Genomic DNA, 13,574 nt, shown 5'->3' on the forward strand with positions numbered 1-13,574 from the left:
TTTATAAAGCACTATTGTCCAATAAAATGTTTCAAAAACAATCCCCCAACTTCCACAGCTAGTGACTGCATTAAAATGCAAAAAATCCTCCAATGAGAATCCCAGCTGATCTGTATCAATCTGACTCCCTGTTCTTTGTTCCTGCAATTGGAGTTGGAAACTTTAAGCAGAGTTTCCCTTTATCCCCATGTTTGGTTCCAGTGTCATATAATGAAGAAAAAAACGACCTAACTATCTCTATATGTAAAATAACAGCAATATGGTGCTCTCATTGGTCAGTTCTTTTCCATTCATAATGAAGGTTTTGATCAGTAGAATTTTCATTGGTGAATTTTCGTGCATCTATAAAATCATTTTTGACATGTACAGAAAACTAGGGGGCGCAGTGGGACAGTGCTACTGTTAGCTATAGGATCTCTTTAATTTGAATTAATTGGTTCAATGGCAAAAAACTATTGGAATGCATAGAATTCTGAAAGCTCTTGACTAGTGATGGGTGAATTTGTCTTGATTAGTTAGACGAAAAACTCATGAATTTCCCGCAAAATTCCCAAAACTGGGGAAAAACGCAAATCAATGGGTGTTAAAATTATTTTGACACACTTCAATTTAGATGCCCACGACCATTGCTATACACGTGCCATTGCATTAAAGTCAATGGGCGACACGCAACAATTTTTCTGTGCGCCACTATTCTGACGCAAGCCCAAATTTTTCGCGGCAGATTTTTCACTGGCGAATTATCTTTGCAGTTTCATGAATTGATTCGCCGGCAGAGAAACATGGAAATTCACCACCAATTTGTGCTTGGCTAATTTATTTGCCCATCACTTCTCCTGATACGTTTTGGACATCACTAACATATTTTTCCTTCTCTAACTCTACTTTTCCCTTCTCTAACTCTTCTTCTACTACTTTCCCACTCTCTGTTGGAGTTCCTCAAGGCTCTGTTCTTGGCTCCCTGCAATTCTCACTCTATACAACTTCACTAGGAAAACTTATTCAGTCGTTTGGACTTCAGTATCACCTTTATGCTGATGACACCCAACTCTACTTGTCTACTCCTGATTCTGTCCTTTCCCAAGTCACAGACTGTCTCTCTGCTGTCTCCTCCTGGATGTCACAGCGCCCCCTGAAACTGAACCTTTCAAAAACAGAACTCATTATATTTCCTCCAAGATCTTCCCCTGTCCCTCAGATATCACTCACAGTAAACAACACCACCTTTCATTCCACCACACAGGCACGCTGCCTAGGAGTTATCTTAGACTCTCATCTGTTTTTTTCACCACACATTCAAACACTTGCAAAATTTTGCCGTATTCAACTGCGCAACATTGCTCGAATACGACCCTATCTCAGTTCAGAATCAACTAAAACACTGATTCAGTCTCTCATCATCTCCCGCCTTGATTACTGCAACTTACTCCTCACAGGTATTCCAACAAGTCACCTTTCACAACTCCAATCTGTTCTAAACGCTGCCGCTAGACTCATTCATCTATCTCACCGCTCAACATCAGCTGCTCCCATATGTATGTCCCTTCACTGGCTCCCAATCTCTTCTAGAATCAAATTCAAATTACTTACATTCACATTCAAGGCCCTTAATAATGAAGCCCCTCCCTATATTTCATCTCTAATCTCCAAATACTCTCCTTCACGAAACCTACGCTCTGCTTCTGATCTTCGCCTCACTTCTCCTCTGATCACTTCTGCCCATTCTCGTCTACAAGACTTCTCTCAGGCTTCTGCTTTTCTCTGGAACTCTCTGCCACAAGCTGTCAGACTTTCTCCTTCTTTCCAAACTTTCAAGCGCTCCTTAAAGACCCATCTGTTTAAAGAGGCTTATTCGATGTATCTTAATTAATCATTGCTGTATCGAAAATGACAAAGTGTTTATACAATCCTAATGTCTCAATTGTACCCTAACCTTTAGTTTGTAAACTCTAATCTCTAGGTCCTTCTAACCCTATTGTACTCTGTAATCCTTGTCTGTTATCCACCATTTATTCCCTGTTTGCTATAACTGCAGTAAAGCACTGCGTATCTTGACAGCGCTATATAAATAAATGATGATGATGATCTTTCTAAAACAAATGTTCTCAGATAAATATAAAACAGGAACTCAGACATCCTCAGAGAAAGGGAAACCAGTAGACAAACTACTTTTTATTTTTGTGTTAAGCTTCGATTTAACTTTTTCCTTGCAGATGCACCATGGTCTCAAGAATGTAAGGATTTATTCCCAATCTGGGAAGAGTTAGGGATGACATATCAGAATCATAAAAATGTGACTATTGCCAAAATAGACTGCGCAGCCAATGACATTCAGCTGATGGTATTGGATCGCTACCCCTATTTTCGCTTCTTTCCTGCTGGATCAAGTACCCAGGTAATTTTAAAGTGGATCTAAAAACTGTTGCTCAATCATTTTTTAATCAAAAGTCACTGGACTACAAATTCCAGAATAGTTTATAATATAGCAGAACCCTCATTTTTAATCCCTGAATTTACATTTTCCCTCATTTTACATTTTGTGGTCCCACCTCTATATTATGCATAAAACATTTACCTGATTTTAGATTTTCCACCATTTTTTCTGGTCCCCTGAAAATGGGGGTTCTACTGTATGATCATATTAAAGCATGCTAGGGGCTGTAGTCCAGCAAAATCAGGTTTGTTTCCATAAAGCAATAAAAAATAAAAATATATTTTTTTTAAGAACTAAGGGCCGTCCACTGGGATCCTACGATTCACGGTGCACACAAACACACCAAGGGCACACATATATATTAGGTCACATGAGCCAATGAATGGACAAAGTTCTGTTTTTTACTCCCACACTTCTTCCTGTTGGAGCTGCATTATTTCCTGTCAGGTGATCTCTGAGGCAGAACACAGACCACCACAACATGGTGTCTCAAGGGAAAAGAAGTAAAAGGGAAATATTTACTCATATCTATATTCCAGTTTGGTAAGATTCTTTAATAGGCCACCTAATATGCAATAAACTATCTGGTGGTTAAGTATTTATTCTGGGGTATAATCGTCCTTTAAATGGAGATAAAAGCCTTGCATAACAGTGTAGCTCCATAGAAATGCTGCAGGTTTGTGAGAGCTATAGTCCCGCTATAGGCAACGCAAAACAAGCCTTCCAGGGCCAACGACCCAACTAATGCAAGATTATCCTGTCTTCTCTATTTACACTCTTTTCTTGGTTCATTGCCAAAAATGCATTTATGAAAACATTCTAACCACTGAACAGCTAAAGGCACTATATATTCCCTTCTGCTATCTGGTTACAGTGTAATATTGCAACACAAACATTGCACACTACTCTCACTAGGTTAGATAATAGAACAATGACTAATGTAACTGCTGCTCATTAGGGTGCTGCAAACAAAACGGTGCCTGCTTTGCTCAGTGTTCATGGCCCCTTTAATTATTGAGTTATTAGACAAAGCTTCTATTAACAGTAAGGCAATTACTGTAATGTTCTGCGTTCCTGCACTGGATCAACTTTCTACTACAATAAGTAAATGAGTTCTACCCGTGCCGTATTGCCATATAGCTGGGACAGAATTTTACTTGGTCAAAACAATGGTAGTTCAGTACAGGAAACCCGTTATCCAGGAAGCTCTGAATTAAGCGAAGAACGTCTCCCATAGATTCCATTTTAATCAAATAATTCAAATTTCTTTTCCTCTGTAATAATAAAACAGTTGGCTGTACTTGATCCCAACTAAGATATAATTAATCCTTATTGGAAGCAAAACCAGCTCATTGGGTTAAATTCATATTTAAATGCTATTTCATTGCATGGAGACCCAAATTACAGAAAGACCTCTTATCCAGAAAATCCCAAATCCCCAGCATTCTGGATAACAGGTTGAATGCCTTTATGTCTTTTTTTCAACTTGCTTATTATGGGGGTCATCAATTAAATTTAAATTTTTTTCCATGAATCTCCAAGGGGGTTATTTACTTAACTCAAAAAATTTGTGATTTTTTTTTTAGAAATCGGACTTTTAATTTTTTTTTTAATCAAATTTTTTGGATTTATTAAACAGCAAGGATGGAAAAGTCAGAATCAGAAAATCCAGCATCTCAGATCTCAGTCGAGGTTGCATATAAGTCAATGGGGCAAATTTACTAAAGGGCGAAGTGGCTAGAGCTAGCGAAAATTTGCCAGCGTGACGTCATTTCATTACTTCGCCAATTTACTAACGGGTGCCGTCGTAAATTCGCTAGCAAAGTGGACCTACTCTATCGCTGCTTCGCACCCTTACGCCAGGCGCAGTTGCGCTATGGCGAAGGGACGTAACTACGATAATTCACTAACTTGCGCATTTTACTGAACGTTAAACGTCTTGTGCCAGACTTGCCTTCGCCACCTCAGACCAGGCGAAGTGCAATAGAGTAGATATGACTTGCTTCAAAAAAAGTTTACATTTTTCAAAAGTCTTTTTTAAGGGTGATAGGCTGAAAAAGATCATAATTTTTTTGAGGGCACCCTCCTTTCCCCCTACATTTCCTAACATATGGCATCTAAACTATACAGTGGGCACATATGTAGGGCAAAATAACAACTCTACTCTTTTATTTTATGAAGCTTTCCCAGGCTTGTGTAGTGTAATGTATTTGCTGCTACATATACGTCCATTGTACTTTAACTTGGCGCCGTATTCAAATGAAACATCGCTAGCTTAACTTCGCTTTGCTTGATGAAGCTAGCGCAACTTCGTTACCTTTCGCCTTCCTGAGTGCAACTTCGGATTTTAGTGAATTAGCGGCGCCCTGGCGACACTTCACCTGGCAAAATGCGGCGAAGTGCGCTGAAGCCAACGCTAGCGCAACTTCGAAGGTAAGTAAATTTGCCCCAATGGGAGAAGTCCCAATGATTTTTTGATTGGCACTGGGTTTCGTGCAATACCCCAAAGTTTTTGGAGTCTTCGGGCAAAAAGCATAAGAAATCTGAGTTTTTGAGTGAAAAATCTGAAAATATTTTGAAAATCAGATTTTTTCCTGCAAAGTAAATTTTTGGGAAGTTGTAATAATAAAAAAGCGTAAAAAACCTGAGCGGATTTTATCAGAGTTTGTAGCAGAAAATGTGGAGATAAAATCAGACTTTGATAAATAAAAGTTAGTAGTTTTCTTCTTTTTTTTTTTTTTTTTTAAAAAAAAGCTCTAAACATTCCATACGTATGAAGTAAAAAAAAACTCTAATACAAAACTTCTCCAAGTAAAAATTGTCAAGGCCCTATCGAAGTCATCGGAGCTGCGCTGAGCCTTTTGGAGTGTTTTAAATCAATTTGCACTTTTAAATTTTATAGATTTTTTTTTTTTTTGTCGTTAGAAATTGTCCAAACATTTTTAGAGGTTTTCGAGGTATTCAGATTTTTTTCAGCCTAATTTTCCGTAGTTTTTTTATTCAATTTTTTAACAACAACATTTGTAGTTTTAGAGTTTGTGAGTTTAGTTGTGGTTTCAAAAACCACTAAAATCTGACCTTTGACAAAAAGCCCCCCCCCCTGTCTGCCTGTGGCCATTTCTGTTAGGCTAAGGCCACACTAGGCGATAGCGCCGCGATTTGACTCGCGGCGACTTTTCGCCGCGACTTTTAATCCGCAATCGCTGGGGAAACTTTGGCGCTGGCGTCTATGGGGAATCGCGACAAATCGCCAGCGTAAAAACACACGCGGCGATCTTTTTTCTATTGTCGCTCGAAATCGCCTCGCTAGGCAATTTCGAGCGACAATAGAGATTCCCCATAGACGCCAGCGCCAAAGTTTCCCCAGCGATTGCGGATTAAAAGTCGCGGCGAAAAGTCGCCGCGAGTCAAATCGCGGCGCTATCGCCTAGTGTGGCCTTAGCCTTAAACTGTCAGAGTAATATCTGTCTGATGATATAGGAACACTTCTGAATTATAATACGTTTTCTTTTTCTAAAGTCCATTCGTTACACTGGGGAGCGGACACTTTCAGCCTTCAAAGAATATCTGGAATACGAACTGGAATCTAGAAACACAGAAAAAGAGGATAAGGTAAATACGGTATTTAATTGTTTGTATTAAAGCTAATATTTCTGAAGGATTTCTCTTTATATGTGTGAAATTTAGTTTGAAGGAGTAGAAAGAAGCTTGCATTGCCCTGCCTTTAAATACCCAATAATTCCAGGTACTCTACACACTTTCTAAGAAAGACGTGCATGGAAGTGTATACTCTATGTATTCCAACAGAATGGGGGTTATTTATTATGCTCTGAATATCCGAAATTCTAATAATTCTTAGTTTTCGGACTAAAAAAATAATTTCCGGATTTATTTAAGCCTTTATTTAAGGCATCTCAAAGCTCTTGAGGTCCTGTATAAGTCAATAGGGACGGTCCCAGTGTCTGAGATGCTGTCCGTACCGATATCCAATAATTTTAGGGATTTTGGACCAAAAAGTCAGAAAACCATGAAAAATTCGTAGTATTTGCGGAAAAGTGCTAAACATTCGTACTTTTCAGGCAAAGCTCCGATGTTATCGGATTTTTGCCCGACCCAATTTTTTCGGACTTTTTTTAATGATAAATAAGGTCCATTCGGGCAGTCGGAGTTGATCGGATTTCTGTTAGAATAAAATTGATAAATAACTAGTGATGGGCGAATTTATTCACCAGGCGCGAATTTGCGCGATTCACCGCCGGTGAATAAATTCACGAAAAGGCTTCGAAAATCAGCTGGCGGAAATTCGCCAGCATCAAAAAGAAATGGACGCCAGCATCCGTTTTTTGTACCCCGACGCATTTTTGCCAAAAAACAGACGCCAAAACGAGACACTGGCGCCGTTTCGTGAATTTTTTGACATTTTGCACGAAATTCGCTAATTTTTCGACGAAGCAAAACGGCTCAAATTCGCCCGTCACTATAAATAACCCCCTAAGTGTCACTGATGCCGATTAAAAGCAATACATTCCTATAAATAAGGGGACCTAGTTAACATCACAAATGTGCTGTGATAACTAACATGTCAGTGGTTAGGAGCCAGGGTCTCATTTGAGATATCCTGATATTCTGGGGGGCTAACATACATTGGTGTAATACCCGAATAATAAATTGTTCTTTAGTAAATCAGTTTTCTTATGTTTAAAACCTGAATGAAATGCAAAGATCTGTGCTTCCCCCCAATCAATAGAGGGCTGGTGGTGTTCAGCAGTGGTGTATTTACTATAGGAGTCCAGGGCAAATAGTCACCCCTCCATGCCACCCATTACCACCCTCTAAAGTGAGCATCATTCAATTTTTTCAAAATTTCACATAAGCTTCATCACTCTGAAATACGAAACTTTCTAAATACAATCAATTAAAAATTAAATATTCGGCATCATTTCTGAAATAATCAAGTTTATGTTCATGCAGCAGTTGGGTGTCAGATGAATGATCCATTATATCTTATAGGAGGCTTCCTTTCCTAGCAGATGTATTAGAGCTCACTCAAATAACTGATTCTAGAAATCTAACAAAATAACTGCCTTTTGCACAAATTCTGCATGTAGAGAGAAATGATGTCTGGTGACTTTAATAGAGTGAGCTCTAATACATCTTCTAGGCAAAAGGAGCCCCCCTATAAGATATATTGGATCTAACTGTCAATGAATATCTGACACCCAACTCATTAATGAAGACTAATAGTAAGAGGCTAATAGTGAAGATAAACTTGATTATTTTAGTAAAGTAAAGAATATTTAATTGATTGTATTTACAAAGTATCTTATTTCAGTATGCTGATGCTCATACTAAATCTAAATTTTCACGATAGTTTAATAACTTTAATCGCACATTGTCCAGTCACCCGCTGTAAGTGGCTCAGAGGGGGTACTGGGCACTGCCTGCCTTTCCCTAGTCTTGGCCCTTCTCTAAGTCCAGCACCCCAAATCTCCCCACAGCTGATGTGCTGCTGTCTCTCACCGTGGGAGGATTTGCTGCATGAGTCACAAGTAGGAGGAGGGTCTAGGGTTGAATTCAGAATCGAGAAGACAAGCTGGCGGGGGAACGGAGGCTTCAAGATGGGGACTTGCCTTGAAAACACTCAATTTTAGGCTGAAACAGGCACTATGCTCTGCAGAAAATTTTGTTATGTGAATCTTAGCAAGAGAGACTGTAAAGTAGTCTCCATGTGTTAGATACCAGTGAGATGCCTGATATAGTGCTGGTAGGAAACAGCAATGCATCAATATAGGGCTGGTACAGATATTGGATCCGTTATCCAGGAACCTGTTATCCAAAAAGCTACACATTATGGGAATAGACTCCATTTTATCCAAATAATCCAAATTCTCAAAAATGATTTCTTTTTTCTCTGTGATAATAAAACAGTACCTTGTTGCATCTAAGTTGCAACCATATGGCTGGCCAATCTACAAGATTGTATAAGTAACCATTTACAAAAAACTCGAGTTACAGTGTAGCAGACATAACAACTAACCCTTTCACTCCCAGCAACCCAGTTCAGACGGCCAATTACCAACGGGAATACTCAACCCTGACATGGCAAAAATCGATTAAAAAATAACTTTTATTATAATAAATAACATCCAATGCGCACCATCAAATCCCAATAAAGTAACTAAACGTGCTCACCGCCTGACACTCCATTACACAGTGCTGGACCATGTCCATAAACTCTACAAATCAAAAACTGTATATAGTGGACGAGTGGTGGAACACTGTTAGTTAGCCTGTTCGTGCTAATAGTTAATAAATGATTCTATTTGGCGTGTCTCAAACCAGTTTTCAGAAGCCCCCCTCCCTTCCAAAATTCCCGTGAGGATCAACCTGCCCATCTACGTTGGGAGAGGTTCAGAGCTTATCTCACCGCCGTCCACCTTTGCCGCCCTACGCGTTTCACTGCGTTACCGGCTTCTTCAGGGGCACAACCTTGTACTTGATCCCTACTAAGATATAATTAACCCTTAGTGGAGGCAAAACAATCTTTTTTGCCCTGGCTACTTAGAAGTAGAAATGGAAAATTTTTTAAAGGTCTCCTATAAAGTTGTCCTCTTGTAGATGAAGATACAGGCTGGTTAGACTCAACCGTGTTTGTAGTGCAGTCAACTAGGGAAAGTCAGGCTACTGTTTTGTTTACAAAGTTAAGTCATGGGGGGAGAATTTCTTACACAAACATATGTAACATGAACTCCTTTATGTACAAGGGCACTTGCATGAAGGCACAAGAGAATTACATTACATCAACCTCAGTTCGCCTTTGTTGTACGAATGCGTTTTGTCATATTATTTTCATGCAGATCATAAAGCTCTGGTCTGCCTTGTACATCTTTTCATATTTCCTCAAGAAAGAAAATGCTTCATATGTATGAATATCTCACTGATACTTAACATTTAAAAGTATTTGATCTTAAATTATGAAATTCTTTCAGTGGGTTTAGATAACAGGGAAACAGCAACTGGGATTTTTTTTAACTGTTTTCCTATTTCTGACTTTTTTTTACTGACTTTTTCTATTTATTAACTTAAACAGAGATTCATAAAAGTCCCTTATCTCTTTCCTTCTGCCATTTCTAATGGGGATTTCCAAGGTCATCAAACAAAGTCATGCCCTTAGGGTAGTGACACCCGCTAAGATTCGGGGAGATTTAGTTGCCCAGCGACAAATCAACTCTTTTTCGGGCAACTAATCTCCCCGAAAAGCCTTCCCACTGGCTAGAATCTAAGTCGCCTCAAGTTGCCTCATGAGGAAAGTTCGGATGACTTCAGAGAACAAAGCACTCTGAGTGCCATCCCACCGGTGATTTACATTTTAGCTGGTGGAAAGGCTTTTCAGGGAGATTAATCGCCGAAAGAAGAGGCGAATTGTCGCTGAGAGACTAAATCTCCCCGAATCTTATCACGTGTCACGACTGTTAGGTTTGAAATGGGCCAATGTCTACAAGATAGTACAAGATAGTAGGGGTATGTTTTTTTTTTTTTTTTTTCTTTTAAATCTCACTTTTTACCCTGGGATGCGTTGGGGTAGAATATGCTGAGCTTTGTTTTAGAATTAATTTTAGGCAGGGGTGCTCGGCCAATGAGGCCAGTTGAGTAACTTTGAACTGATTCAAATAGAAACTCCTCTCGCACTCCCTGGCCTACTCCCCAGGCCCAGGAGGTATAGGAGGCCCCATGAGGCCCTAATTTGTGAGCAATTTCAATATATAGTGGTAAAACAGGACAACCTCTGGATATGCTGGGGCCCTAAAATCAGGGGTGATCCTGGCCCCTCAGCCACCTGAGGCATCTTGGAACCTCCCTGGTGCGCTCACCTTTTTGGTCGGGAGGGTCCAAGAGGGCGGTGGAGAGGGACAGGAAGCTAGCGTAGAGAACATAATTGCGCTCTCTGCGATAGAAGAGCCGAATTTCCAGTTTGAAAACCGGAAATTCGTCTCTTAAAGTCCCAGGAGATCACTGGCACTCAAAGGGCAGGTGCAAGCAGGGACAGTCCCTGCTTGCACCTGCCCTTTGAGTGCCAGTGATTTTTTACATATTTGCAGTTGGAGGGTGCCGATTCCTTTGTCACCGTGCACCGGGCAATCAACACGTAGGCCAGGGAGTGCGAGAGGAGTTTCTATTTGAGTCAGTTGAGTAACTCGCTTAATGTGGCAGCACTCCACTAGGTACCAGAGGCGGCAAAAATGCTGCTCCTGGGACTTTAAGAGCCGAATTTCCGGTTTTCAAACTGGAAATTCGGCTCTTCTATCGCAGAGAGCGCAATTATGCTTTCTACGCTAGCTTCCTGTCCCTCTCCACCGCCCTCGTGGAACCTCCTGACCAAAAAGGTGAGCGCACCAGGGAGGTTCCAAGATGCCTCAGGTGGCTGAGGGGCCAGGATCACCCCTGATTTTAGGGCCCCAGCATATCCAGAGGTTGTCCTGTTTTACCACTATATATTGAAATTGCTCACAAATTAGGCCCTCATGGGGCCTCCTATACCTCCTGGGCCCCCCTGCAGCCACAGGGTCTGCTTCCTCTGTAGTTACGCCCCTGCCAGCAACATATAAGTAACTCATGGTTGAACTGTTATGAAAACATTCATCTGCTTATTAAATAATGCTTACATGTTAGAAAAGGCATTGTTACAGAATATAACTTATTCTAGGGGACTTTTCTAGTTACTCCTTATCCATTGGCTGTGCTTGAATTCTCCCTATGCCTTAGCCTTGTAGGTAAAAATTTTTACTAATGCATCTACTATATAGGCGCCCGTGGGCATGTGTACAGAGCTGGAGCCTTTGGTGCTGGTGGGGTTATTAGACACATACCTCTGTTTTCACCTACTTCTAGTCCAGCCCATTGTCCCTCCACTGTCTGTATTTCCTTTACTTCCCTCCCAACATCTTCAGTGCATCCACAAGCATTCAAGGGTGGTGATGGGGATAGGGAGGCCGGCCAGTTTGGTCAGGGCACCCTGCTGGTGGCCCTGGGGCACCCATATCTCTGGATACTTACAGCTAAATCTGTTCTGCCATCACAGCAAACAGCACAGACAACCCATCTATTCTGCACCAACCGCTGGAAGAAATTCCATTGCCTTGGACAATACTAGACCTGAATACAATCGTGCGTCTGCCTGAACCCCCCACCCAGTAAATAATTTTTACTTCACCCATGTGGCTTTTCTCATATAAAATTTAATGAGTTATTCCTATCTGTACTTCTCTTTTAGGAAACTTCTGCTACAAGGAACACAGAAAATGAAGAGAAAGACGATGAAAAGACGGCAAAGGAAGAGCTTTAGCTGGTTGCACAGACGTCATTTGTGGTCGTCACTATCAACTATTATGAAGCAACTGAGATTTTGTCCTACTAAAAGAAATTTATCACAGTTCAGCTTTTTTTTTTCTTTCAATTCTATGGGCAGCAGGGCAAGTTTTTCTAATAGCGGTGGCAACTACAGTATATCTCCAACGAATCAAGATGATCATGTTCTTAATCGTCTTTTTCCAGATTGTGTAAGAGTTTGCGTAAAGATTATTTATCATCTTGACCCCTACATGCCCACCACAGCGTCGGTGACTGCCATTGATGGTTAAATAATGGCAAGGTTGGTTTACTGGAATAATAAAGATGTTCAATAAAGCTGTGACAGACCCTCACCCATCAAAAGGTTGTCTCAGTGTGGTTCTTTATCGGTATGGTTTTAGTAATGTTAAGCGAGTAAGTACATTCCTACAGAAATCACACATTCCTCCTCACAGTCCAACCAGCCTACAACTGTCCAACCATAATAACGCGGCTCTTTCCTGCTCTTCTACTCACTGACAACGTGCAAAGAGAAATAAAACTGAGATATCCGTGGGAAGGGGAGCTAAGCTAATCTCCAGTAACTGTAATGAAATATCTTTTCTTTATGCAAAAGGAATTGCCTGAAAATTAAACATAAGCGCATAGTTTGAACTCGTCCTTAACATTCATGTTCTGGCCTTCTGTTCATTTCACTTCTGGATTCTTTTTAAGGATAACAACAGTCATTACATAAGAGACAGCCAAGAAAAATATAATTATACTGATATGGGCTGCTTTATGCACTGACCAACACAATCACATTCCTTAAAGGGGTTGTTCACATTTAAAGGAGAACTAAACCCTAAAACTGAATATGATTATAAATGCCATATTTTTATATACTGAACTTATTGCATCAGCCTAACGTTTCAGCTTGTCAATAGCAGCAATGATCCAGGACTTCAAACTTGTCACAGGGGGTCACCATCTTGGAAAGTGTCTGTGACAGTCACATGCTCAGTGGGCTCTGAGCAGCTGTTGAGAAGCTAAGCTTAGGGGTCGTTGCTAATTATCAAGCAGAAAATGAGGTTTGTCTGTAATATAAGCTGATGCTACAGGGCTGATTATTAAATTCTGATGCTAATTGCACTGGTTTCTGTGCTGCCATGTAGTAATTATCTGTATTAATTACTAATCAGCCTTATATTGTGACATTTCTATTCTATGTGTCCTGTATATTGTGAGTGGGTCCCTAAGCTCAGTAAGTGACAGCAGCACAGAGCATGTGCAGTGAATCAGCAGAAAAGAAGATGGGGAGCTACTGGGGCATCTTTGCAGACACAGATCTTTACTGCTAAAGGGCTGTAGTTGCCTTGGGCTGGTACAGAAGCCCAAAACATAATGTACCACATTTCTACTCTACTTCTTTAGTTAGGCTTTAGTTCTCCTTTGAATTAACTTTTAGCATGATGTAGGAATTGAAATTTTGAGACACTTTGCAATTGGTCTTCATGTTTTTGATCATTTTTTGTGGATTTTCAGTTGTTTGATTTATTCTACAGTAGTTCTCCAGTTTGGTGTTTCAGCAGCTATCTGGTTGCTAGAGACAAGAATATAAATAGGAGCGACCTGCATAGAAAGATAAGTAATAAAAAGCAACAATAACAATAAAACTGTAGCCTCACACAACAATAGTTCTTGGCTGCAGGGGTCAGTGACCCCCTATTTGAAAGCTGAAAAGGCATGAGAGCAGGGGCGTAAGTAGATGTTCCCGGGCCCCACAGCAAATTAATTTTAGGGCCCCCAGCAT

General features: G+C 40.4%; 1 protein-coding gene across 1 annotated transcript in view; it reads left to right on the forward strand.

Annotated features, from left to right (window-relative positions):
* Nucleotides 1-12,145, forward strand: part of pdilt.L (protein disulfide isomerase-like, testis expressed L homeolog) — a 29,977-nt gene extending 17,832 nt beyond the window's left edge. The window contains 3 exon segments of the mRNA XM_018236456.2: nt 2,214-2,395; nt 5,954-6,046; nt 11,706-12,145. Of these exon segments, the coding sequence (XP_018091945.2) occupies nt 2,214-2,395; nt 5,954-6,046; nt 11,706-11,777 (347 nt within the window). The 3' untranslated portion in view covers nt 11,778-12,145.
* The last annotated feature ends 1,429 nt before the right edge of the window (nt 12,146-13,574 follow it).

This window comes from Xenopus laevis, chromosome 9_10L, assembly GCF_017654675.1.
Source record: "Xenopus laevis strain J_2021 chromosome 9_10L, Xenopus_laevis_v10.1, whole genome shotgun sequence".
In the NCBI taxonomy this organism is placed as follows: domain Eukaryota; kingdom Metazoa; phylum Chordata; class Amphibia; order Anura; family Pipidae; genus Xenopus; species Xenopus laevis.